This window comes from Sparus aurata, chromosome 1 (genome assembly GCF_900880675.1).
Source record: "Sparus aurata chromosome 1, fSpaAur1.1, whole genome shotgun sequence".
In the NCBI taxonomy this organism is placed as follows: Eukaryota; Metazoa; Chordata; class Actinopteri; order Spariformes; family Sparidae; genus Sparus; species Sparus aurata.
This window is the reverse complement of record NC_044187.1, coordinates 7922518-7950352: the sequence shown is the minus strand read 5'-3', so window position 1 is coordinate 7950352 and position 27835 is coordinate 7922518. Positions and strand designations below refer to the sequence as shown.

Genomic DNA, 27835 nt, shown 5'->3' with positions numbered 1-27835 from the left:
CTGCCTATATAAAATTCCTTATTTATATATTTAAACAAATTTGACTTCCCTCCCCTTCTTCACCATAAAGTCCGTCCTCTGTGTACGCCTTTAAGTTTCCACGTCACACCTGTGTATGCCGATCACTGGACCACGATTGGCTTCAAAGCTGTGTGATGTCACTAATCGCGCTCGTAGCCCCGCCTCTTGGTATCAGATTTTCAGCGAGCACGGAGAAAATGTTTACTTTGATCGATGGGCTGTGAAAACAACCTTCTGCCGTCAAACTTACGCTCATACGTTATTCAGCACAGTCAACTCAGACGTTCAACTGTTGGAGGAAGAAGAAGAAGAGATTTCTGACTGGAAGGAGACTTTAAGCTGGTTGAGTCTAACAACGTTGTTTCTGGACCTACGTCAGCGCTACGTCGACCCCCGAGACTGGGGTTGATTTTTGACCCGGTGATTGTTAGTGTGAAAGAAACCATACAAACCCCGCTCTAAATTAGGAAATACAGGCAACTTCACCCACACTCCCCCCCCCCAGAAAGATCTCAGTAGTCCTGACGCTGGTAGCCGCTGGTGCCGTCGAAGGCCCCGTCGCTGTTGGCCTGGCCCCCCGCTCCTCCTCCTCCGCCCGGGCTCTCCACGTCGTCCCCACCGAAGGAGGTGTACGGGGCTCCGGCTGCGTCCTGGCTGGGGTCCGTGTATTCCTGGGAGAAGAGGGCCGAGTCGGCCCCCAACTTGTACCTCTGGAAGGCCAGGAAGGACAGGCCCGCCTTTTTTTTTTTGGGGACGGAGGGGATCGGACAGAAGGTGGACGACAGGAAGGCAAAGATGGGTGAAAGGTGCGGAGGAATGATCAGAGGTGGAAGCGGAGATGCGGCGGTGTTAGAGCGGAGAAGAGGGGGAGAACAAAGAGAGAGAGAGAGAGAAGGAAACATTGATTAGTTGGCTCGGAAGGCTTGCGAAAGCTTATTAGTTACTGCGAGTCATTTAAGCAGGCTACTTCTACAGGCAGCGGCGCGACTGTTTAGCTCCGTAATGAGAAACGCCACCTCAGTGCTGCTCCGGTCCACAGAGGGTCCAAGCAATTAAACCTGCCTGCATTATTAAACAGCTGAGACCCTGCACTTAAAAAAACAAAAACAAAAAACAAAAAACACACCACAAATCTCAGCTTTTACGGATAAATCAAGAAAGCAGAGGATGAAAGCTGAAGACGGCGCGAGCACACACAGACACTCAGATGGAAGGAGGCGAACACGGAGGGGGTCGAGTGGATTGGAGCGCTCGGAGCTGTTCGTTTTATTTAGTGTTGTTGTCTGAACTCCATCTCATGTCGCCGTCTTGACTCTCTCCGTCCGACACACCACTCTGTCTCCATCAGATATTTTATTGGGCGGGTTGAAAACAAGGCAATACATTCTCAGAAAAGTCACCGTGCTCCCCGTTTCATCAAATAACACAATTTACAGACCAAACCCGGATATTTCTGACTTTGCGCTCAAATGGAATGTTTCTAATTTAGCGTTAACGCAATAAAAGTAATTTACGACCCAATAACATGCACAGTTACAGGCCGTAAAAACTCCCATGAATATGCAGTAAAACAGTTTGATGCTTCAATTAAATCGTCTTAAAAGCTGCTTAAACTGGGGAGTCGATCTCAAAAAGCCGTAAAAACAACTAATCTACCTGCTGAACCTCGATAAAATAGTCACGAGGAGGGAAAAGGCGTCGGACGTGCGTCGAGAGTTGCAGTGGAAAAACTTTGAAAACACAAAACTGGAGAAATCAAAGGATGAGTTTGACATTTTGGGAACACGCCTTCAGAGTTAGACGAGACGATTGATGCCACTTTAATGCCTGTCAATGGAGTGCAGCGGGGATGCAGATTTTTGTAGGCCAAGCCGATAGTGAGCGTCACCCCCCCCCTGTTCTCCAGACAAAATGCAGCAGGATTTTTTTTTTTTTTTTTCCCAATTTGAAATACTGCAGAATATATGCTGTGTGGTGGACGAAAGTTTCTGATGCTCAGACGTTTTTGTTCCGCAGGATAAACCCTTCAGATGAATACCACTTTTATGATTTTTGAAGCGTAGATGTGTTCATCCGAAGTAAAAGAAGCTAACGCTATGCTATAGACAAACAACAGCACGGTCGTTTGACTTCGGCATCACCACCACTCAGCCTCAGACTGCACTGTGCCATTACAATTACTTGATAAGTTTTCAGTCTTCAGTGTTCAGCGCGATGACGTGTAATGTCCTCGCAGCCTCCTATTTAAGACTTATCGAGCGGGTTAACTGTGTGTTGATGTCGGAATGATCGTAAAAACTTTCAAATGCTGGAAAGAGCTGTAAACGTCTGATTGGCGTCCGTGTGGCACCCAGAATCCCAACATGATAACGACTTCCCGACCCAGGAAGTGGGATCGTCCGAGGGGCATGTGAATGCAGCATCGTCGCTGGCGTGTTTTTAATGTCGCAGAACTACATGTGAAAGTCTTTTGCGGTTTACTGAATTTGAGGCATCTGACCAAAAGACCCATTTGACTTTGTGCCGACTCGTTTCGGAGGGTTTTGGGACTCACTCCTGCAGCACCCTGTACGAATCTGGAGCCAGGAGCTGGCGAGCTTAGCTTAGCATAAAGAAAATGAAAACACTAGCCCGACTCTGTCCAAAGGCCCAGAAATTCCACCTAGCAGCACCTTTTTACAGCACATTAATCAACGTGTTACATCCCTCTGCCCCGTTTGACCCTGAAGTCGTGTCGCTACAGGATGTCGCTGCTCGTAGCCAAGAAATGATCTGGCACATATCCCCCCCCCGACACAACGCAGCAACATGTTGTTTTCACAAATCATACACATGAGCTATAACATCTTAACAAGTGAGCTTGGGTGGATTCTGTCGCCGTCAAACAGAATCGCGCTTCCTGTTTCAACCTGTTTTTCAGCCTTTATGCTAAGCTAACAGAACCGGCCGCCGGCTCAAGTTTCATATTTTTGAGACGTTTCAATCCTCTCATCCAATAACTGTGTTCCCAAAATGCTGAACTATCCCTTTAAAGGTATGGAGTCTGGAGTTGATGCCAAGTATTTGAATGTGGCGTCATCAAAAACGAGGAGAAATAAAACACTTTTTACAGCTTAAAGCGATGCACTTCGATAAATGTATAAAAACTCGTTACAAAGATCGAATAAATCACATTCTGAATCAAATCTTTTCATATAAAACCTTTAGCTTGATAATTCCGACCCCTGCGGTGGAAAAAGTAAAGCACTAATCACTCTGTACACCTTCATGATGATGAGAATAAGTGATGGCCTGCTGTGGAAATCAGGACTGCACTTGTTTGAAGGCTTATGGTGAAGCGACACCCGTCAAACACCCAGCCACCCGAACAACAACCTGCTGAGCTGCCTGCCGTGAATATGGAGAGTTAACACAGGTCTCTGTGGATTCATATCAATCTAATGACCCAACAATTTAAAAGGCAGGAGTGCGTTTGCATGCTTTTCGCTTGGTTTTTCCATCAAAGGCGACGATGGTGCACGTGAGCATGTAATACCAGTTTTTTGGCCCGGAGAATTTTAATATCCACGTGGGCAGGAAGCTTTTATTTTTCCAGAACAGATGACAGGGATTCAAGTAGGTGTTAAAGGCCAGAAATCTCAGCATATTGGCAATGTAATTGTTGAGTCACACATACTGATCAACCCACCTGCTGCACATACATTATCATAAACGTGCTTGAGGGCCGGAGATTGGTAATTAAACTAACATCCAGCAACATCTCGGTGGTAACAATTGCTCTCCTCACACTTGGATAACAAATGCAGTCGCTTCCACCCTTTAAACGAGTGCAGCCACAGTCAAGTAGCAGGAGAGTGTGTGTGGGTGTGTGTGTGCGACCAGCTGTGGAGGGTTACGGCAGCAGGAGGAGAAGACAGAGCGGAGTCAGACAAAAGGTTGATTGGGCTGCGGGGGGAACAGCTTGGTGTATTCCTCTTCGAACGACACGTTCTTTAACTTCTCCATAGAGAAGAGAGTCTGAGCGCCCTGTTGGAACAACATCCACATGCATATGAGTTCACATGTACACAGAGCACGAAAAGAAGATGGAGGAACAGTAGTGGCACGTTTTTTAGAAAGCAAATGTGACCATCCGCAGCATTATCTGTCACCACCTAATGGCAGCTGTTGTGCCATGTTCTGTTACACTGTTATACAACCCCGATTCCAAAAAAGCTGCTAAACATGCTGATCCTTTTTGACATATACGCAAATGAAAACAGTACAAACAGCAGCGCTTTTTTGGCAACTGTGCCACCTACCAAATTGGCTGACCGGCAAATTAATTAAGGAGTAAAACTTGGCATTAACTCAGTGTAATAGTCTCGTTAGAATCAACTGTTAGCTTAAATAGCTTGCTGCAAAATGAACTATACACGATTTGTGTATTTGTTTAGTGTTAATGAATCTGTAGTGCCCAACTGTGTCTTTTGAATGCTCAAAAACACCTGGGTAACAGGTGATGGTATAATGGTTGGGTACGATAAGGGCATCCTCGAAAGGCTCAGTCTTTCACAAGCAGGTTCATAGTTTCATGCGCAAGTACAGTGTCCCAGCTTTTTCTAGGATCAGGGTTGTACACTGAGCTGTGGAGGCCCCTTACCCAGGTGAAGATGGAGAAGAAGGAGAATGTGATGGCTGCCCGGGCAGCGTCCCCTCCCTCCCTCAGCGGGTTGTCCTCATGCTGGGTCACCTGCCACTGGTTCGCCAAGAAACAGAAACCCACGAACCACATGAAGGACCAGAACGCTGGAGAGAGAGAGAGAGAGAGAGACGGAGTTAAATAATGACAAATAAAAAAAGACACCACCTGAGATAAGACATTCAGTTTTCACCATTTTTTTGAACTGTTAAAGAAATACTTTTTACTTCAGACTTTTTTGGGAAAAGCTCTTATTTGCTGTCATACTGAGAGTTGGATGAGAAGATTAACACCTTCGTCTGTCTGTACACTAAATATGAAGATTGAGTCGGCAGGTGGTTAGATTAGTTTGGCAGTACACAAACAAAGATCTTTTCCTCCGAAGTCTTGGCAAGAAAGCAAATAATCGTAGCTCCCTGAGTGTTATAAGATTTCTTTCACAGAATAAACTGACATCCCCAGATTTTTAGCCACTAGTTTTCGTTGCTGAACAATCAACAATATATTTATAGTTTTCATATTTAAGAATAGGAAAAACTACACAGAAATGTCTTGAGGGCCAAAACAAATAAGATGCTGTATCGATTGTAAAGCCATCTATGACATTTGCCTTTATTTTGTACAGTATGAATAACATACTGACTTAGGAAGTACAAGCCAAGAAAGCTAAGCTGCAACAGCTTGAGGTCTTGATGGGGGGGGATTAAATTGTGTACTATCAGCGTAACAGTGAAGCACAGTGGAGACAATTGCGAATCAGCTGAAAACAACAAGGGGCCGAGGATAGACCCCTGTGGAACACCGTGTAAAATAAAAAGAGACACAGCAGAGAATTTACCCACAAAACAAGATGTTTTCTATGCTGCTGTAGAGTTCATGCAACTCGAGGAAGATCGAGATGTCAAAGGGATTCAGTGATAGGGGTGTGCCAAAATATCGATACTACGATATATCGCGATATTTCGTCTTGAGGTATGTTATCGATACACTGGTGCCAAATATCGATATTTAAAAATGTAAAAAAAAAAAAAAAAGTTTTGTTTTTTTGGCCCACTACCCCTCTTCGGAGGACAGCTTTATCTTTATTCAAACATGGGTATACAACCAAATAAAATAAAAAAAAATGGTTTAAGTAGCTATGAAACCCACACATATAGATATTTAATGATAGCTGTAGTCAGTGTGTGTGTTAAGAAGAGACACTGTGCAATATACTCTTTGTTTACTTGGCTGTCATTCATGTGAAATTGATTGACAATGTTTTGTAATTCCTGTGAAATGGATGCAGTGCAGTCAATAAATTCTGAATTTCTTCAGTGACACAGATATCGTGATGTATCGTGGATGAAATTCCTTGCAATATATCGATTATGGCAGAATCGCTGTATCGTGATATTATCGTTATCGTGGGCAAAATATCGTGATAGTATCGTATCGCGAGGTACCTGGTGATACCCAGCCCTATTCAGTGACATATACTGCAGTAGGAAGTGTTCCAGTGGGAGAGACAGACCATCAGAAACATCCAGGTGTGATCAGGACACATGTGCCAGATGTTCACTGGTTTCAGTGCAGTGTGTTAAAGCATTTCAGACTAAAACTTGGAGACAGAAGGAGGAGAATGAAAAGGAGACGGAGAGTGCATGAGTGATGAAACTAGGGAAGGAGAATCTTGTATGTGACAGCCACGGCCTCATTAACTGCCTGCACGCTTTACTAGCCTGTCATCAAGTCTGAGTTCACTGCAGTACAGCGGTGCAGCAGAGACGGAGAGGAAGCCACTCGCAGGAACACAAAAAGCACAATGTCTCAGAGGATTGTTAGCGCCAGAGGAGCACTCCTCTACTTATTATCCCTCTCACGGCTCCTCTCCTTTTGTTGTCATGATAACCCAACAGTCTCCGAGAAGTCATTTTCTTTCAGAGACGCTCTCTGAGGGTAGGGGAGATGTTGAGGCCCTTTGATCAGCTGGGAAAATCTGTCAAGGAACGCGGGAATAAAATATGTTCTCTGATCAACCCAATCTCATGTAGCCTCGCCGCGATACTGGTGTGAAAGAGAAGAAATGTACGAGTTGGGAAGAAGGTAGTGCTTGTTGACGCATAGCATAAAGTGGTATAACAGCAGCAGTATCAGCTGTATGATCACTGGACTGTTTCTCTGGAGATGATTCGACAAGATTATTATCATTATCGACTACCACCATATTTGGGATCATATGCAGTATTTTCCACAATATCAAACAGCTGTTACGGTATTTTCTGGCTTTTAGTTTGAAAAGAAAATGCACGTTGAGCTGTCGTGGCAGCGGAAGCAAAGCAAGTCGATATTTGAAGAGGAGGGGAACCAGCGACAGATCAGCTGCACCGAACTATTCTGTCATGTTTCTAGAGCGCCCATCCAAAATCCCTGAGCTTTGAATAGTAGATACTCATTGCAGTCTTGTACAACTTGTAAGTTGTCATCAGTAACTGGAATCTGAAATGCAGGATCCCCGAACACATATTTTGGATACCACCCAAGCCTAGATTTGACACCAGAAGGCATAAACAGTAATTAAAAAAACAGAGATTAAATATCTCTAATTTCTGAATTTTTCTTCCTAACGTTCCATGAACTGCCGACTTGTCATCCCTACAAAAACCTCCCTGAACTGTTTTTTGTTAAACTGGTTTATGAGGAGCAGTTTTCGTCCATCCATTATCAGCCATTAAATGACTGAAAAGTAACAGATGACAATGTGCTCTGCTGCTTTTTAGGCACTTTTCTACTCCTTTGTGTCGGCTATATTCGCTCTAATTCTTCCAATAACATTTTAATAAGCTGATAGTACCGCAGGCCCCGGGAGGTAGGAGTGTGTCTCAAAACTCCGTGAACAAACTTCCATAAAATCTGAAATCCTCGGGCCACGTACTGACCTATCCGAGCTGGTTGGTGTACTAATCCATGGGGGTACACTTAAGGTCAAGAAATCTATTTCTGTAAGCCGTGGCTGTCGATGGGACATGTGCTCCGTAATTGCCTTGTTGTAATTTATTTTATTAGCTTTTTAAACGTTATTGCCTCACAAGCTGCTCGCTTTACGAATCCCTTTTTTCCAAAAGAACCATTCAGCTCGAAATGATTTGTCCCAGGTTCGTTTGTATCAGTTCTGCAGCACACGGAGTTTATTTACAGCCCTGCTCATGCATCCGTCTCTGTGTTGATGCTATGGAGTGAACATTAATTCTCTTGAGGAGCCTCTTTCGTCTGTGTGTGGGAGGCGAATGCGGCGAGAAAACATTACGGCAGTCGTCGGCTGCACTCGATAAGATCAGATTTACTTGAAATGCATGGAACAATAGGTTAAAAAAATAGTTTGCTTCTTTTATTGTGATGTTTACATGGTTAATATACAGCCTAGTCTGTATTTGTAGAGAATATTTCAGTGATACATGTGTAGAAGTAACAGAGGAGCCATATGAAGGTTATAAATATAAAGTAAAACAAGATGCTTGCACGGGGTTTACCTGACAGTCCGATATCAGCCAGCACCGCCTTCTTGCGGTCTTTGACGCTGCTGATCTGGGGGAAGTACACGTCCAGGGCCAGGAAGGCCATGCAGCAGAGGAAGGCCATGGAGCCCATGAAGACGCCGTAGTTGCAGGCGTTCTGGTTGCGGTTGAAGATGCAGTACTCCTCTATTTCGTTGGGGCGGTTGATGTAGCCCTCGTTGGCGATGCAGCCGAAGATCACGATGGAGAAGAGCTGCAAGAGGAGGGGGGGAAGAGGAAGAAGGGACGGGACGGTGAGAAAGGGAGTGACGCAGGCTTTTTGTAGCGCAAGACACTGTCGGGACCTTTTGGACCGTCATTAAAGAGGATACAGTTTAAAGACGTTTGGTGCGAGACATCTGTGCGTTTGTTTGTTCGTTGGCTGGTGGATCCGTTGGTTTGTCAGCAGGATTACACAAAGATGACAGAACAGATTTCCACCGAACTCGGATGGAAGATGGCTCTCGGCCCAGAACAGACCCCACTTACATTTGATGAGGATCCAATTAAAGGGACAGGTCTTAGAGTTTTGTGTAATTTCTTTAATCATCACGAGACATTTTTGTTAATTTCACACGGGATAACACACGGATCACGTTGAATAAAACTCTGAAATTGTGGATCCAAATATCAGGCCAGATCTGACAGATTTAAATATTGTAAATCTTATAATATACAGTATTTGCATATTTGGAGACAGTAACAACTCACAATGAACATTTATTAACCATTGTCTTTGAAATAAAATTGGCAAATTACAATTTTTGCATTATCCTTTTACTCTGCAGATAAATCTTTTTTTTTCTTCGATAAAATATCAAAAATTAATCATGAAATGTGCTTTAAGTTGTCAGACCAGCACTCCAAAACCTGCTGGTATTCAATTTACAGCTCTTTTAAAAAGAAAGAACTGCACCACACCCTCCAATTTGAAGCGGGAACTGTTGTAAAACGCCTTAAAATAGTTCTGCTACATGCCATAAAACGTTACGATATCATCTGGGATTCCATTCTATCGTGAAGCTTTATTGCATTTTGATTTTCTTTGCTGCAGCGTCAGTAAAAAAAGCCCTTTGACAGTCTCAAAAGAATCCCACCTGCTGCAGTCAGACGGTATATTTAGACTGACCGGGTAATTCATGAATAATAAGAAAATGTTTCAGCGCGACGCTCTCAGCCCCTTAATGTCACGACAGCCCTGCGGGGGAGTTTTATGAATAATCGCTCACGTCCTTTTCAAACAGTTTGTGCTCGGCGCGCTGCTGGGTTTTCTCTTCAAATATGAGGTTTGACTGTGGAATCGTGCGCCTTCCTCTGCGACTCTGCAATTCAGTGCGACATCGATACTGAACACACAGATGCGAAAATCACTATTGCTTGTGTTACTACCCGGGGGAAAACGGATGAACACATTTGTTCAGATCTAATTTCGATTACAAAGATTATTACGCCTTAATGTCCAGGGACTACAGATGCAAATGACCCGGTGTCTTTTATTTAAATGTGTGTAGCCCCTGCCATTTCAATTCAGGTCAAATTAAACGCACTACTTATCGTTTACAAATCCATCTACCTTTTGAATTTTTTGTGCAGTTCATAAGAAGCATCTTCAACCATGTAGCACACCACACCTACACCATATCTCTAGTATCATGTGACGTTCTGAACAGAACTACAAGTGCTCTTCACAACAGCATCTCGTCTCTGAATGCCTCAGTGGTGATCAGCTTGGATGTCGACAGGAACTCGTTCGCTAAATCAACGCGGCGCAAGAACACGCAGGACTTTTCTCCTCTGCTTCACCAGAATATTTGAAAGGAAAATTGTAATTCAGGTGGAAACCAGTTTCTTGTTTTTGATATTTGGGGAAAACACACAACAGATCAATACAACAAAACACCAGCAGTCGTTACGAAATATGGAAACAGCCGGCTTAGCTCTGTTCAAAGGTGGTAATCATGTTAATTGGTGAGCTTTAGAGCCGATGCTACACGGAGCCATTGGAGATTAAAGCATCGTCTCACTCCGGATTCTCTGGCCAGAGTGTTTCACTCCATAGCCGTCGAACCAAACCAGTGTGAGGTTCACATCCTCAACAGTCTGGGAGTGGCTCTTATGAGAAACCCAGACCACTTCACCAAATGCTCACAAACATCTGGGAAAGCTTTGAGTCGTCGTATTACACTCAACCTGCAACAACTAAATTTGTTGGCCACTTGGGGTCAGCAGAAACACAACATGCCATCAAAACGTCACCTCTTTCTGAGTCTACAGTCCACATACGCTCACTTTTAGCTCTGTTTTTGGTTGTCTGGCTGGTAAGTGATCCACTACAGGTGTTTTTAAAAAAAAAGAAAACCAAACGTCTGTAGTGGAATGAGAGCGAATCAGAACAGTGAGTGTGCGGGTTGGACAGCTGCAGATGTGGATGCCGACTCTCTTTGACACATTCTTATTATAAATATTTAGATAATCACTGCCTTTAAACTATCATTTGAAAACTTAACTGGGCTGATGTGACACTGATCACCATGTGATGAAAAGTAAATCGAGCATTGTGTATTGTATTTGACAAAAACACTCACTGAATGTGGTTTTGACGCTAATAGTTTAATTCAACCGGTGGATCGCACGGCCCTCTTTAGACTCTTGATCGTATAAAATCCTTTTTTTAAACAGTTTTTAAACGAGGTTTGATCCTGACGTGGGCCGGCTTGTCTGAGGCGGTGAAGGAGCGAAGAGGGCGACAAAATGGAGTCAATCTCACGGCGGGAGGAGGTCACGTCCGATCCCTCGCTCCTCGTCCTCTCTCCTCTCTTTTTTATTTCCTTCTCCCCTCCTGCCTGCCTTCGCCTCGAGGAGCGGAGACGCAAAGGGGGCCACAAAATGGCTTCAGTGACAGGAGCAGGTTACTAAGATACCATCTAATCCCTCTCTGCTCTCCTCCGATCTGTGCGGCATCACGGAAAAATACCCTTTTATATGAGACCGCACACATACGCGACGCCCACAGTGCCGGTGTTCCACCCCGCAGTGCAGTGCAGCGGTCGACTCTGTACTTCAGTTGATAGATCAGACAACTCCATCCAAACTGACAAACCCTCAGAACCGAACCTCCGGGGAGCTTGTTCTGTCTGGATGAGACCGAGACTGTGTTTTTATGTTTGTCTGCAGTCTGTGTGCGGATTTTAACCGCGGTGACTGATGGACTCTGAACGTGTGTGTGTGTGTGTGTGTGTGTGTGTGTGTGTTGGATTGAGAGAAAGCGAGACGTGAACCTTGGGGTTGGCGAGCTGCTTGGACAGTTTACCCAGCTGTTGTGTCTCTGTTTATGAGACAAATGACAGCGGTACAAAGGCCGGGCGCACAATAGACGGAGCATCCACTGACAGCCCAGACTGTGAAGGCCAACAACCAGGCCGGGAGGAAACAGGGATGTCAGTCAGTCAGCGCAGTTTGTTTTTTTTGTTCTTTCACTTTTTTTTTTCTTTCATCTGCTTTCAAAGCTCTTGTTTCCACTGTCTGGTTCACACTTGGACATTTTTCACCCCTGACACCAAGGACTCAACATCTGAAGTGTCAGTCGAAGCAGAATTTAAGTTTGTTAAATCAGATTTCTGAGACTGAATCCATTCGACTGTACGAGGGGAAAAAACTATAAAAGTCACCTTGCTTTGATATATCGTATCATCCTTTGAGGGAATTCCCTGCAATCCATGCCTGACTTTATCCCAGTGCTGGCCTAGTTAACTGTGTGTGTGTGTGTGTGTGTGTGTGTGTGTGTGTGTGTGTGTGTGTGTGTGTGTGTGTGTGTGTGTGTGTGTGTGTGTGTGTGTGTGTGTGTGTGTGTGTGTGTGTGTGTGTACATGTTAGACTTCATCAGAACAGACAACTGTACCACCAGAAAAAATATACAATGCAATGTTTCTACTAATATGTTGCAGCTTTACATTTCTTTAGGTTTAGTTTTGTATACTATGTCGTGGCAACGTTGTGCTCACGCTCTGGTGAAGTTTTGGCTCCTTAAAACTATCCAACAAATATTGAAACATCAAATTCATTCGAACGAATTACGAAAGTGTTGAAACATTTTGTTGGTGAAAACAAAATAATAAAAGCTCCAGCCTGTGATACGGTTCATAAAAGTATTTGCCATTAGAAAAAAATTAGAGCATACAGCATTTTAGGAGAGAGGATCAAAATATTACTAAAGTCTCAAAGACGTCCAGAAGAACTTTCTATGTAAACAAACAGTTTTGAAATGTCCTATATTGAGCTCATTGTCAGGTCCAAATTTTTATTTTAGGTGTGAATTAGAAAATCTGCAGCACCTCCATTCATCTTCTGTCTGAACGCTCCTGTCCCTTTAAGGCCCCTCCCCCTTCCTGAAAGGCCCAGCGTGCTCTGATTGGTTAGCTCTCACAGGCCTGAACAGGCACCGCCCACCAAGTGACCGTACAGTTGTGACATCACAACGTTACATCAGCCCTCACGGCTCGTTTAAGAGCGCATTTCTCCGAGGATTGACGATTTGATACTTTCAGGGTATTTATAGAGCACCCAGACCTCACTTTGTACAATTCTGGACATTAAATGACCTTCTGCAACTCTTTGAGGTTATGTAACGGCCGTTCATCTTACTATCAGATGAAGTAACGCCTGAGTCACTTGTATTAATCAGCAACAACACAAGTGACTCAGTACATTACAGTGTATGTGGTCATATTGTGCTACGAGCCTGTAAACACATCACTAATTCGCCCGTCTTCGGACAACTTGAGTGGAGATCTAATGGCTTTCTGCATCACGCAGAGACGAAACATGAGCTGGCATTTGGAGCCTGGACGTCAAACAGGAACAGTTTGTTAGCAAGCATGCACAACCTCTCTGTTTCCCCTCGCCCTCCCTCCCTCCATCCCCCCCTCCTCCCTCTCCTCCTCCTCCTCCTCTGCTCTCTGGTCGGTCTTGGCCTCACGCGCTCCTCTCTCCGTGAAAGGAAGGATGTGCGGGTTGAGGATAGTAACACCTCAAACCCTCCCGTCCGTGCACCCGCAGCCCTTTTTTTCATTAAAGAAAGAGATGATGAAGAGATGGAGGAAGGAGATGGAGGGATTGCGGAGGGAAGCGTCGGGGGCAGAAGGGGTATGGAGGCGGCGCTATTTTTAGACCGGCTGCATCATCGCTCGCTCGCTCCCTTCCTCCCTCCCCCCCCTCGTCTTCTCCCTTCTCCCCTCGTTACTCGCCCTGCCTCTGCCCACGAGCGTTCTTGAGAAAAATGAACACACACACACACACACTTTGTCCAATGCTTCACATGCCCGGCTTTCTTTAGGATCCGGGTCAGAAGGCACAAAGTCACACACACACACACTGAATCACATGATGTCGGTGGGATATAAGATGCTCTTTATCCTCAGAAGAGTCGGCTAATGAACCTGCGCTCAAGATATTTACCAAGAATGTTTCAGTCTCAAGACCGTCGGAGCGAACTGGAACACTTTCATCGGGCAAAACTGCAGCACACTTGAAGTTTGTGTATTCTTTGTGTGTTCTATTATCTATCTTCTTGTTGTTTTTTTTTACTGATCAGCACAGCAAGTCTTCCAACTCACTCGACAGAACAGATTTATTTGCCTGAAAAGACTTTTTCCAGGTCGATTTACTTGATTTTTCTCATGTGCACAACAGAAACATTCACTTAAACTGACACACATCAGAACAATTGGTCCATAATCCATAGTTTACCTTTAAAATAACACATTCATACAATTTAACAGCCTGCAGCTACAACTGAATGCTGGATGTTCTTTATAATATTCATATTTCTAATGATAATGGTAATGTAAGGAACTGATTCTGGTATATTTGGTGAAGAAATTACAACAGAAATTACACAATTTCATGCCTGTGAGTAACAATTCTGGGATGCACACGCGTATCGTTGCTGTAATCTTGCATCTTGAATGTTAAGGGCTCTCGGAGAAGCTGCTAACGCTAACCCGACGTAGCTTTCACAAGCCTAACACATCCGTCCCTTTGTTTAGCACGGAGGTTCGTTCGTAATGTCACTCACTCAGTACGTATTTTTGCAACTTTTTGAATAAATCTGACAGTTTTCCTTCGGTGAACTAAACTTATTTGCTCAGAAACGTCCTCCCCTCATCTCTCTCTTATTAATGCAAATACAAAATGCCCCAAAAACACATTTATTGTAACTGCAGTGGGCCTCATAGTGCAAACAACACATTTATAACTTCTGCATCACACTGTCACACATTTATCTTTATCCAAAAATTGCAGCACGTGCAATTTTGGACATTGCACTCGGCCACATTCCAATTAATAGTTTGAAACTGCTGGAGTCCACACAGAGACTGTGGAGCATGTACAACTGTGTCCCTTGCTGTTTTTCACTGGAGTGGAGGAGGGAGTTTGTCACTTTCTGTAACAAGGACAGCAGGACCTGCAGGGCCACTAGTTTTTCAGTGATGTGACACAGTTTGGGTTTTGTGATGCTCCCCTGAGAGACTCCAGTGGGAAATAAACTCACCACCAGGGGATTTTTTATCTTTCTATGTTCCTCTAGTTTCCTCACTCGCTCTTTTTTTTTTTTTCCCCTCTTCCTTTTTCCGCCCGTTCCAGTGACACAAACACCAAACGCACTTACTCGAAATAAGGATTGGTTGTGGCATGACCTAGTTCGGCGGGTTTTAGCAAACGCGCATCGTCTTCAGGGTCACAATTATATTTGCCGTCACATGGCGCGGGGCGGATTGAATTACTGAGCTCTTTTTCTCCGGCTGCCAGCAGAAACCCAGCCGGGTTTGCGACGGCTGGCGCTGAAGCATGTCCTTCACGTACACACACACGGCCGCTTATCGCGAGGCGTGACGGTCCTTTTTCGACCCCGCGCGTCCCACAAAGACGCATTATATGCGCCGGAGCACACTTTGTAGATGAAAATACTGAAGTGCACACAGATATGTGTAACAAATGGAATGTGAATGCTTGAACCCGGTGCTCCCAAACATTCCTCAGTCGCTTAGAAGCCGTGAAAAGTGGAGCATGTGATACGGTTTCATATGTGTCTCTCCTTCATGCACCCCCCCACCGCTCCTTTTTTGCTGTGATTCTGTCGGTATATGACTTCTTCAGAGGTGTGTGTGTGTGTGTGTGTGTGTGTGTGTGTGTGTGTGTGTGTGTGTGTGTGCGTGTGGAGGTTTCCTGGCCTCTCTGATCCGTCGACAGATCACAAGGCTCCTGGCGGTGATGAAAGCAGGCACTGTGAAGGAGACCACGTGGGTTTCTGATCTTGTGACCATCGGAGGGTCACTTACAAATTGCACATTAAGGATGTTGATTGCCAGAAGTGTGTGTGTGTGTGTGTGTGTGTGTGTGTGTGTGTGTGTTTCCTGCAGACTCTACCTTTCTCTTTATCTACTTCTCCCCCAGCTTTTTTTGTGGGTTTTAAATTAAAACAAAACCAAAATCTGAAACGCTAGATTCAAAGCACACACACACACACACTCCAAACAGCCATCTTAGCCACCTGATAGGTCCAAATCATATCAGTCCAGTCTGGGCTGGTTGTAAATGATTTAAAGCTGCTGTTGTGCCGGCTGAAAGGCCCTTTTGGATGCATTGTAAAGCGCAGGACAATGGAGCCGAGCCTCGTGTCACCCTGGTATTCACACACTGTACCTCACACAGAAAATCCTGCATTCGAACCAGCCACACGTACACACACACACACTGAAGGACACACCAGACCGAGGCCTAGCGCCGCATTTTTCCAGGTCTCAGCGAACGCGACCTTCAACGCAAGCGCGCTCACAACCGAGCAGATAAACGAAAATGCCATCCGAGAAAAAAGTGTACCGGAAAGCGGAGTCCTTCTCCTGCAGAGCGAGCGAATGTCACCATCTCAAAATGTGATTACGCTTCAAAAACATCAGTATTAATAAGGAGCCATGTCTCGGATGAGCCTTCAAGACTTCTTGAAACAAGAAAACTGTGACATTTTCAGCTCATTTTTAATGGACCTGCCTTTATGTGGGGAATGTCAACAAGTATCAGACAAGTGTGGAGGGAATAAATCGATTGATAAAAGCATCCTGATCCTCTCTTGAACGATCACAGCAAGTCTCAACGCAGCACAGTCGATAGTCAGACATTTAAAACCCATTTCTCGAAATTTTAATCGCCTGGCTCTCCTCGGTTTGACTCGGAGCGGCAGCACAGCGCGGCCGGGGTTTTGCGTTTACATCACCCGCTTGAAGGTGTGTCTTAAACCAATGACGCTCTTGTCCTGATCCCCGCAATGCTGTCGAAGAATCACCGCTAACAAAGTGGCTAATTCAGTTACAAACACGTTTCATTTACTATAACTTCTTCACAATAAAAGCCCTGCCATTACTTAGACATTGAAAAGCTTTTATTATGAAGCAGTATGAAAGGAAATGTGGTGTTTTTTAGCAGCAGTAACCAAACATGACTCCTGAAACAGCTGAAAGTGAACATGGTGAAACAGGAAAGCACAGCAGATGTTTGAAACAGGGCGAGAAAAACCATAAAGTTAGAAGCTACAAAAAATCTGACCGGTGTGGTTCAGCCCGGTAAAAGCTGGTAATGAAAAAGTTCCTGATGGCTGAACCAATTGGATGTTGAAATGTAACGCATTAGCTTAGCTGGATTTCTACTGAAAAGCTGACTAAATTTACCACTCTTCTGCAGCAGCTTCTTGTTGACGGGAAGTCCCGACGAGTCGATTACCGAGTGCAGTAGAGTTCCGCGGCTCATGGATGAAAATGTATGATTATGACTCCATGGAAAAGCAATCAAAGTTCATATGTGTCTTACCTGCCAGTTTATAACAGTTATTATCGAGAGCGGACAGGGAAAAGAACGGAATTGAGCATTTCTAATCGCACTCGGTAATCGTCGCGTCGGGACTTCCCCGACCCGGAAGCTGATGGAGGAGAGTTGAAATCTGTTTTTAGCTTCACAATAGAAATCCAGCTAAGCTAGCGGAGGTAAGATGCCCCGGACTATGTGCTGAGACCCTATTTGTACTGTAGCTGAAGTTTGGTGCTGTTCTGAGCATTATTTGTGGCTTTTTGGTGGCGGTTTATATTTGGATCCATTTACTGCAGTGTATTGTTGTCGTGCGGTCGTTTCTGAGGTTGATAAAACTCCGTAAATTAGACCATGGATTAAACGTATCCCTTTAAGCTGCACAAGAAATGTCATTGCCTAAAAATGACATCAATGCAGTGAAATAGTAAACATGCTGTACCAGGAATTTATCAGTCCTAAATTATCCCAAGCACGTTTTTTTTTGCGGACATTATTGGACAACACACATTTATCTGTCACATGCCAATATCAATCAATAAGATCAGCCAACCAATACATCGGTCGGGATCTAAAAAGGAAAACAACTTTATTCAGCAATGCATAAAAGTTATAGAGCAATCTTCCGAGAAATAAAAAAAAAGAATTTTCTGCACTCTGTTTTCTCTTTACTTGTGACCCTGTTCCACTCTGACCACTAATCTTGCACCTCACAGCTCCTTGAAATGATTGCAATCTGTGTGTATGTGAAGCTTTCGCTGCCCTCGCTCCAGATTGTGACAACAGCTGATTGCAAAAAGCGATCACCATTTCAAAAACGACAACACTGGAGGAAAGAACCAATCTCTGCCGAGCGCTCTGACACACTGATGAGGAGACAAACCCGTAGATGAAACACAGGTTAGATCCTCTATATAAAACGGAAAATTAGTGATTCGCTGAGGTTTGGTGTTTGAGCTTCCGTCAGAGGCAAAACAACAACATTATGTCAGAGAGCGACCGCAGTGAATGATCAGAAAGCCTCTCTCGTAAAAGGAGGGAGAGAGGCGACGTTCACTACAAGTCAACAGTGAGTAGGCTGGACCGCTGAATAATACAGGATCATTTCATCCTGTCTGTGTGTGTGTGTGTGTGTGTGTGGGCTTATTGTCTGCTGCAGCATGTTGGCCTGGACTGGGCATACCTGATTGCTGCTGTCACCATGGCAGCAGCTGCTCATGTAATGAGAGAGTGAGACGGAGACGGAGAGCGAGCGAGCGGGAGAGAGAGAGGGGAGATGGAGAGAGGAGACCTTGTCAAAGTACGATTCAAGGAGAGCCACTGCAGCACCAAGGGTACATAATGAGACGGACTGAGACACAATCACAAGTCCAGCACGGCGACACTCACATCCACACGTTTTACACTCCGTCCTACCCGCCCGCTCGCTTACACGCCCTCATCGCGCTTCGCCAGCCCCTCGCTGGTCGAATCCGGGAGGCAATTAGCGAGAACATGAACAGATGAAGGCTGCGTCTCTGCAAAGGAAACAGACGCTTCCTCAGTCTTGTAAAGGCGAGCGCAAGAGGAGAAGCAGAACCAGCAATCTGGACTGGTGGTCATTCAGTTCTTTCAACCTGTAATTTTAGACCAGAGTGACGAAGATACTCAGATTTAAATATTGTTTCACTAGATTTTATATTGATATAAGAAGCATACCACTGTGTTTGGATGTTGTAACCCAACTGCTACAAATTACCTTTTTACATCACAGCTGTGTTTTCCATGCTTCTGTATATAAATCTCTTAAAACACTTGATTTGTATAATCTGTCACAAGGAACAGTTTATATACAGAATATAAAGAATATACATTTCAACCAAATGTAGTAGAAATGTCCAGATCAAGTTTATTTGGCCCTGATCTTGATCAGAGTCCTTAAAATTGGGGGAATCTGCCAATATCAAGGCTGATCTAACCAATTTGACACACCTTAATTCTTTATAAGCTGCTTAATTGAAATAAGTAACTGGACCAAAAAATACTGACTTGATCAGCTTTGATTCTCGACGTTATATCAATGAAAGCAAAACTGGGAGAATCCAACTGCTGAAACGGATGTGATCAGCTTTTCTGGGAGGAACGAAAACACGGTCCACTTGAGCTTCTTCCCTCCACAAGTGATCTCTGGTCGAGTGCGCACACACACACACACACACACACACACACACACACACACACACACACACACACCTGACAGCAGCCGGGTTTCATTTCAGCCTCTTATCAAGTTAAAACCCGTAACGCTGGCGTCAAAATTCAGAGTCGCTCGTATCAGCGCGTCTGAATCATTTTTCATATCCTGACAGCGGTGAAGGAGAGCAGGTGGAGGTTTGCAATCTGTGCTCATGCAGATCAACAGGGAGTGGTCAGCGGCTCGGGACGCCCCTTAATGTAGACTTGATAACAAAAACACTAGTCTGGATACAAAACTGCTTCACCCATTGAGTTTAACTGCACCACAAACTGTTCTGATCTGGGCCCACAGTGTACAACTGTTCCGGGTGTAGACTGCCACTGACCCCCCAAATTCTGCCAGGTCCGTGCGCGGTCCGTTTCCGGTCCACCACGGCAGCGGAGCTAATGGGCTTCACTGTTTGTACTTTCCAATTAAGAAAATGATTTTCAGATTACTTGATAATGAACATAATCTCTGTTTTCCACCCCACAACTGTTACCCAGAACAGTAAAACAGTGGTCAGTTATGGAGCTCAGATGTATTTAGCGTGCTAACACTTACAAACAAATTGTTGTTGTCCCTCAAATGCTGCCTGTATTCTCTTCTCTGATATACTTAGTGGTGGTAAGGTCAAGATTTTAAAGTCTCTTTTCAATACTTGTCAACATCTCAGCTGGTATTTGTGTGACCTCCTCAGATTACTTTCTCAGATTTGCACATTTCTACGCAGATAAAAGACCCTTTAACTAAAGTTTCAGGGCCTGGAAACAGATGTATGTGCTTCTAATCAGGCAGCGCAAACACAGATGGGGCTGCAACTGTTAATTATTTTCCTCATTGACTGATCCTCTGATTAGTTTAATGAGTAATTAAATCTTTTAGTCAATATAAGGTTAAGTGATTGGAACAGAGGCTCATCTCATCATCATTCTTTAATCAGTCAGACAGTCCAAAACCAGAGAGACTCAAATGGTGGAACCAGCAAATGTTTGACATGAAAACAATGACTGACGCGACTAATCGATCATCAAAAGAGCTGGCAACTATTTCCTTTCCATTGACTAATCATTGCAGCGTGAAACACAGACAAACAATACTTATCTTAACTTTTCTGCTTAAAGCAAACCTCTCTCCAAATGCAACCCAGGATTTTTTTTAATGTACCCGAGTCAAACCTTTGTGTAAAAGCATAATTACGACGAAAGAGGCACTTTTAAGATTTACCGCATTCTCATTTTCGAGTCAAACTCATTTTCATTGGAGTGCTACGGGCACGAACATGAAACTTTGCTCGTGGTATCACCAGGGTCTCTACACATGAACACGAGCATTGAGAACATTGTTTGTGTACACAGAGTTTACTAAAAGAAGGTTTTTGAACAACTCATGTTAGCATTAACTTGTTCCGCTCGCCGCCGTCATGGCAGCCAGAATTATCGATCCTAGAATGTGACGCAACCTGGAAGAGAGTTAAGGTGGAACGCTACTGTCTTCCAGCAACAACTATCCATGCAAGATCTCAAGTCAATATTGTTTCTTCGCTAATGACAAAACAACAAATTATCCGTGCATTCTTATGAAACTAAGCTTTAGGGGCGTTCCACCTTGACTGTCCTCCAGGTTAAGTCGCATTCGGAGATCGATACTTCTCCGCTGGCAGGACGGCGGCTAGCGGAACAAGCTAATGCTAACATGAGTTGTTCAAAAACCTTCTTTTTAGTAAACTCTGTGTACACAAACAATGTTCTCAATGCTCGTGTTCATGTGTAGAGACCCTGGTGATACTACGAGCAAAGTTTCATGTTGTGTCGAGACTTCTTACTGTTTTAAAAATAGCGGTTTTGATGCTATCGCTAAAGTGGCCATAGCACTCCCATTGAAAATGAGTTTGACCTGAAAGACAATTATATAGTAAATCTTAAAAGTGCCTCTTTCCTTGTAATTATGCTTTTAAACTAAGGTTTGACTCATATACGTTCACAGAAAAAGCCTAGGTTGCATTTTGGCGAGAGTTTTGCTTTAAGCCAAAAGAGAACCACAGCAGACGTGATCACATCTTTTATGTTAATGTACAGACGAGAGGACAGTCTGGCTGAGGAAGACAATGCAGTCCATCTCTTACTGTGGTGTGTCGACAAATCGGTGGAGGGCTTATAGGGACTTACTGACACTGACGAGCCAAATACCAAAATCTATTAACAATCCTGTTTGACAAACAGCTGGGTGTTACTCTGGGCTCATTTCTAAATGTTTGATGCAGAAAATACCGAAAGGCTCTTTTTAGATCCGCAGACACATGCGACACACACTCACTACACGATGAGTGCACGCTAATAAAACCCACTTATACAATGCAAATAAGGGACTTGCATGCTAAAATAGCCTTCAAAGTGTGTCTGGATTCTGACACGTGGGCTCTAACAAACTGCGAGTGTTCGTGTTTGAGTGCGCTCCTGTTTTACACGGAGCTGACAGAATGCGCTGCGTCCGTGCTGCTGATATCAAATAGTTACTCATCAGTTACAAAACTCTACCAACTTCTGAAACTGCAAATCCTCACCGGAGCTAAATTAAAGCTACTTAAAGACGCACCCGCCATGGTTTTTCGGTATTCAATCGTTTCCTGTTTTATTTTGTAGGTTTTATCCCCATTTGTCGTGCTTTGTTTGACATTTTTTTTTACTTGTTTCTTTATTATCCAGCTTTGTTCATGAAGCTCTCTCTGTTTCTGCAGCATTCCTTCTCTGAGTCTAACATTTGTGTCTTTCTTTTAGCCGAGACGAGACTATAATCACGATCAACGTATGCAAAATGGCTGTTTCAGAGAGACTGTGACTGAAAGTAAGCAAAGGTTTGTTCTTTCCGTTGCAAAGAAAACCACACACATTCGGCAAATATCACTTTCTTTTTTTTCCTCTCTGCGTGAGCGCCAAGTTAGATGTTGAACTTTGATCTGCAAATCCACACAGCGAGCAGACAGACACTCTGCTCCGGGCGTGTCGACTTCTGAAAGACGCTTCTTCAGTGGAGGAAAAAAAAAGAAAAGAAAAAGAAAGCACAGAGCCGAACCAAGACAGTCTTTAGGTGCATCAAGATTTGATAAATGTTTCATGTTGGCCTCCCAAAAGCCTCGAACCGCAGCAGAACTTAAACGCTCAAAGCAGCGAAGAAAGCTGGAAAAGTTCTCTCTTTTAAGAAGGCAATCAAAAGTAGAACCACTGGCAACAAGATCTCAACTTTGCGGGACAAGTTGAACCTTTTTAGTTTAATTCAGAGAGCAAATCAAATGTTCAATATTTCAAACATCATCACACACATGGGTGCTTCCCCTCCATCTGTGACTACATTCACTCCTCTTCTCTTCTTCTTCTCCTTCATCGGGCATCATCGAAAAACGTACTGGACCGACTCCCTGAGGCTGAATCACACAAAAGCACTGTTTCCCACCTCCACATTCAGCCCTCGCACGTCAGGCAGAGTGGGAGCCGGAGAAAGAGAAAGGGACGGCAGAGAGAGCCCTCGACCGCCATTCATAAACTGCGCTTTCTTTCTCTTCGGCCATGCAAACAAACCCATTCCAACACACACACACACACACACACACACACACACACACACACACACACACACACACACATATAAGTTTCCTCCCACACAGTCCACAGCTAACTGAGTTTTAGCACCATCACACGCAGCATCACAACTCCGGCTCGGGCTGTTACTATGGAGACACGTTGTTGCTCTGGTGACACCTGGGGGGCGGGGCCATCTCGTGAGGGTTTTCCATACCTGTGTGTGGGAGTTTGTGTGTGTGTGATTGTCATTTATGAAGAGAAATACCAAACATTTGCTGGTTTCACTCTCTAAGATGTGAGAGTTGCTCCTTCGCTCTGTTTGGTTTCATCATAAACTGAAGATTTCTGAGATTTGTTCACTTGAAGGTCTCATGTTAGACAGTGAAATAGAAAAAGGCCTTTTCACTGTTTTCTGATATCTTATAGTGTAAATATTTAATCATCTCATAACCCAATAACTTGATCTACTGTGTAATCTGAGTTAAATCATCAATCTAAACTGATAAAAAACATTATTATATATTGTGACATGTCACGTTGCACAAAGTAACGGTCTTACTTTATGAACTAGAATCTCTTCATGTCCCACATGCAGTAAAACAACAGTGAAAACAGTATTCTGATCATTTACTTAAATAAAAGTAGTAATTCCACACTGTGAAAATACTCCACTACAAGTAAAAGTAATGCATTTATATCGGCAAGAAAACCTGAAGTACAAAAGTAAAGGTACTGTTTGAAAAAGGTTCATTTTGAGTGTTTTATTATCATCTTTTTAATATAACTGCTGCGTTAACTTGTTGTTGCATTTCACTGCTGTTGATAATTAAACCTGTGCTCATTTTAACTTCCTTTTTTTTTCCCACTCTTCCCTATTCTTATCCATTGCACTATTCTCACCCCGGAAGCTCAGCCCTGCCTAACCCGGCCCGGCTGACTTCCTGTTTGGTGAGGTGTAATTGCATCCTTTTACTTATCTATTTATTTGCACTAAATTGTCCTGTACGTCTACTATCTTTTGTTGTACTCTTGTTGTTATGTGCGGTGTCCTTGAGTGCTCTGAAAGGCGCCTTCAAATAAAATGCATTATTATTATTATTATCATATGCAGTTTGCTTGTTAAATATACGTAAATGCATCATATTCTATAAGATCTGGAGTAAAAGCACAATGTTTGCCTCTGAGGTGCAGTCGAGTGGAAGTATAAAGCTGCGTAAAAGTAAAGTACAAATACCTCCAAACCTCCAGCACATCTACCAGTACTTTATCTGGGCCGAGTCCTCGTCAAATTAAAACCAACAATGCTTCATCACATTCAAACCATGACTGTACGAGTAAGTATTTCAAACCTCACAACTCTAAGAAATCCGATGCTTACGTAAATATGAACTATCTCACGGTTCATTTGATAGACGCACATGACTCACGAAGCGCTGAAACGCTCGCAACCTATTTCTTTCACACTCGCGGTTTCAGTTGAACGACACACGTCACGTTTCATGTGAACGTTGAGTTGACAATCAGTCACGCGTGCCGCACGTCTTCAGTCACGAGGGACGGAAACAAGACCGTGACGTGACCAAACGTGACGGCAGACTGCAACTCTGTTCTAAAGTTTGAAAAACAATCCATCATTTTGTCCTCAGTTCTCAGCGAACGGCGGCATGAAACAACCCGAAGCGTGAGTTTGGCCTACTGGCCTAAAAAGCAAAGTTCCCTTTTAGTGTTCATTAGTCTTGACTTTGAAAGCAGCTTTAAAGTATCCTCGCCCCTCTGACCCGATGGAAAGTGTAACTTGTGTATCCACCTGCCTCTTTATCCTTTCAGCGTACTTGAAAAGGCTCTTAGCAGACACAAGACACAGTCCTATAAATAAGACATAATCCCAACTGTGTGACTTTCTGCTGGGAGAAAAAAAATGACCTTCGCTTAATATTTAAAGAAAATGTTTTTAACCGTTCAGAACAAACCTGTACGCTGGTTGTCGGATTTAGCAGCGTTGCACGCAAAGTCAAACACGCACTTCTTGTTTTCTGCGTGCATTTAATGAGAAAAAACGTCAAGGTAACGATTAAAACTCACACATTCCTTATGCAGAAGTGCAATCGAGATGACTGAATCAGACACACGGGTGCTCTAATCTTGATCTAATCACCGCTGGACAACTTGTGACACCAGCATGAAAAGTTAACTTTTTTCCCACACTAGATAAATGGACTGGCGAACGTTCATATTCAACCAGCCGCTCAACAGGCTGGTGGGTGAAGAAAAATCTGCCACTCGCATATTTTACCAACGTTCGGCTGCTGGCCGGTGCTAATTCTGAGCCCTGGCTTGACACCGCCGATGACGAGACGCTTGCCAATTCATGCCAGTCTGAAAAGCGACGTGAACGTTATCAGAGTCCGAACCACACAGATTCTCCTCCACGGGGAGCAGACGAGCGAGACGTCGAGGTCTGGCAGAGGAAAAAAACGACCTTCAATGTCATTTATTTAACCAGAAAAAAAAAAACCAGATGTACAGCTAAAACAGAGAGAGGCAGTGGAAAGAGAAAGGAGTGGCAGAGCTTCTGCTCGATGCTCCCTAATGAATAAGAATCCCATAATTCTCCATTAGTGGCATTTGACTGTGCGTCTGCTTTTCTGATATATTCTTTGCTCCTCGTCCCGAATGAAAATCGCATTAGGAGCCGAGAGGCCTCCTAACCGAATAATGAAGTCTTGAGTTCATTGTGACTGTCATACTTTAAGCTACTCGTAAAGTTATTCTGGAATATTCAATCTGCAGTGGTATCACATCTTTCCTGTGATATACCGACTCACTGATGGGAGTTTTTGGAGACTTTTTGGGGGGGGACGTTGTTTACTATCCTGTTCTTTTAAAAAAAAAAAAAAAAGTGCTTCCTACTGCTGCTATCCCTTTTCATCAGTGCTCCTCCTCCTCCGCTGGGAAGGGAGGGTGGGCAGTTATTATGAAATTAGTTGTTATGAAATCCTTTAAGCATGCCTGTGAGCTCTCACTATGCTTATTAGGAAACAATAGCTGCTGACTAGGAGGGGACAGTGTAATGAACAATGCACACTTAAAAAAAAAGAAAAAAAGGAAACAGGGATCAGGACCCAGTCTGGGCCTACAGCAGCCTGGTGTAGGTAAACTCCATGCACACACAATGGGAGTGAGAAATAAGATAAGAATACAATATTGCATCATGTGTTCTTAATCATTGACCTACATACTATCTGGGCCCTTTTTTTATAATAATAATAAGCCATCTCAACATCCACATTTAACACATGCAGGTGTAAGAAAATGGCCTACAAGAGCAAGAAAACACAAGAAAACTCTGCAACAACAAACTTATGTGTATTTTTTTTTTTTTTTTTTTCTCCCTGTCGTTACGAGACAGCGGCCGCTCACCCAAGACACTATGCGGAGAATGGTCTGAGGCTGCTGGAAGAAGGTGACGGGGTCGAAGGCTCCTCCGGCTTTCCCGGCTCCGTACGCCTGCATCCCCTCCATGGTCCTCCTCCTCCTCCTTCCTCGCTGCACAGCCTCCTTCTCTGGTCCTCCTCCTCCTCCTCTTCTTCCTCCGCGGCTGCTTCAGAGGCACAGGGTGTGTGTGTGTGTGTGTGTGTGGAGCACCGGGGCGACCGAAGCGGAGAGAGAGAAAGGAAAAAAATACCCCGAGTCTGCTCCTGCTACTACTATCACTGCTGCTGGAGGTGCTGGTGGTGGAGGTGGAGGTGGTGCTGCTGGTGGAGGTGGTGCAGGGTGGATGGATGGATGCTCGTGTCCTCCTCTCTTCTTCTTCTTCTTGTTGTTGTTGTTTTTTAATTTAACCTCTAAATTCCCCTGTTGTCCTCTCTCGATATCCGGCCAGGGGGAGGCTGTGTGCCACTGTTGTGATGATGCGCTCTCTCTCTCTCTCTCTCTCTCTCTCTCTCTCTCCCTCTCTCTCGGAGCCGCTGGCGAGCACGTGAACGCGCCTCCGTTGTCACGCCTCGGCGAGCGCGCGCACGTGTTTGAAGGAGTCACGCGCTTTCTTCCCCTATTTGTTTTAAAAGGAGCTCCTTCCCGAGCAGACGTGACGTGTGGGCCTAAAGAGGGAGAAGCTGATTCAATCATCATATTATGTTTAATAAAGATAAGTTGAATAACCAGCATGTCTCAGGGTGCTAATGGAAGATTAGACATCTATTAATTTTGATTTTGGACACATAATAATTGTGTTACAGTCATTTTTTATGTAGGCCTATATATGAATATAAGTTTTAAAGAAGAAGAACAAAACTGCAAGTCCATGTCAACAGCATGATTTAAGATCCAGAGGCAAACAAAGAAGCGCGCCCTCTGGTGGTCGTGCTCGGCTTTGCATGTAAACGTCAACCCATACTGACCATGAATTTCGTCTTTTTCCCAGTTCTACAAATGAACTGGGGCTATGGTTGACGTTTCAAAGCAGCGAATTAATGTTAGATGGTACACAGGTTGTTGGGGAAGCTTACCTGACAGAAATATTTTTTTTTTCCCCCCATAATTTATTCAATAAACAAAGTAATTAATACATGAAACAAAGTCATCAGTACATGTTAAGACAAGTTAAGAGCAGGGCCAGGGGGAGATCTAAGATGAAATAAACAAGGTTCACAGGTAAAAGGTTCCCGCATATTCCCTCATTTTATTTTTAAAGGGACACAATGTAGTTTTTTTATTTTTGTTTTTTAAAAGAAGAATTTTAATGTTTACAATACTAATTAGTTAATAATTCAACCTCTGAAATATTTATTTTTTTCTAGTGAATAATCAAGTTTTTTGGCAGGGTCCGTCACATATAAACAAAGTGAAAAAGAATGAAATTGTGTTGTCCTTTAAGGTCGGTTTGTTTGGTCAGTTTATTCTGTCATGTAGACAAAGAGTTTGTTTGTTTAGGCATAACACATAATCAGTCATT

The 27835-nt window shown here is 43.8% G+C and overlaps 1 protein-coding gene across 2 annotated transcripts; it reads right to left on the bottom strand.

The window, feature by feature from the left end:
- Positions 1-45: 45 nt before the first annotated feature.
- syngr1b (synaptogyrin 1b) lies at positions 46-26851 on the bottom strand. Of its 2 annotated transcripts, none has more exons than XM_030416268.1 (4): positions 26302-26846; positions 8212-8449; positions 4664-4809; positions 46-758 (listed from the first exon to the last, which is right to left on the bottom strand). In XM_030416268.1, exons 1-4 carry the CDS (start codon positions 26401-26403, stop codon positions 534-536), a joined length of 711 nt encoding a protein of 236 aa, XP_030272128.1. In that variant the 5' UTR covers positions 26404-26846; the 3' UTR covers positions 46-533. The 2 variants fall into 2 exon arrangements, with proteins under 2 accessions (XP_030272128.1, XP_030272139.1); XM_030416279.1 differs by lacking the exon at positions 46-758 and adding an exon at positions 760-4047 and having other exon boundaries at positions 26302-26851.
- Positions 26852-27835: the final 984 nt, after the last annotated feature.

Excerpts from the sequence above, each read along its gene's own strand:
- syngr1b (XM_030416268.1), bottom strand. The coding sequence starts at position 26,403 with ATGGAGGGGATGCAGGCGTACGGAGCCGGGAAAGCCGGAGGAGCCTTC. Across the intron at positions 8,450-26,301 it reads TTCTCCGCATAGTGTCTTGG|CTCTTCTCCATCGTGATCTT; the intron begins GTGAGCGGCCGC and ends CTCCTCTTGCAG. Across the intron at positions 4,810-8,211 it reads GGCTGATATCGGACTGTCAG|CGTTCTGGTCCTTCATGTGG; the intron begins GTAAACCCCGTG and ends CTCTCTCTCCAG.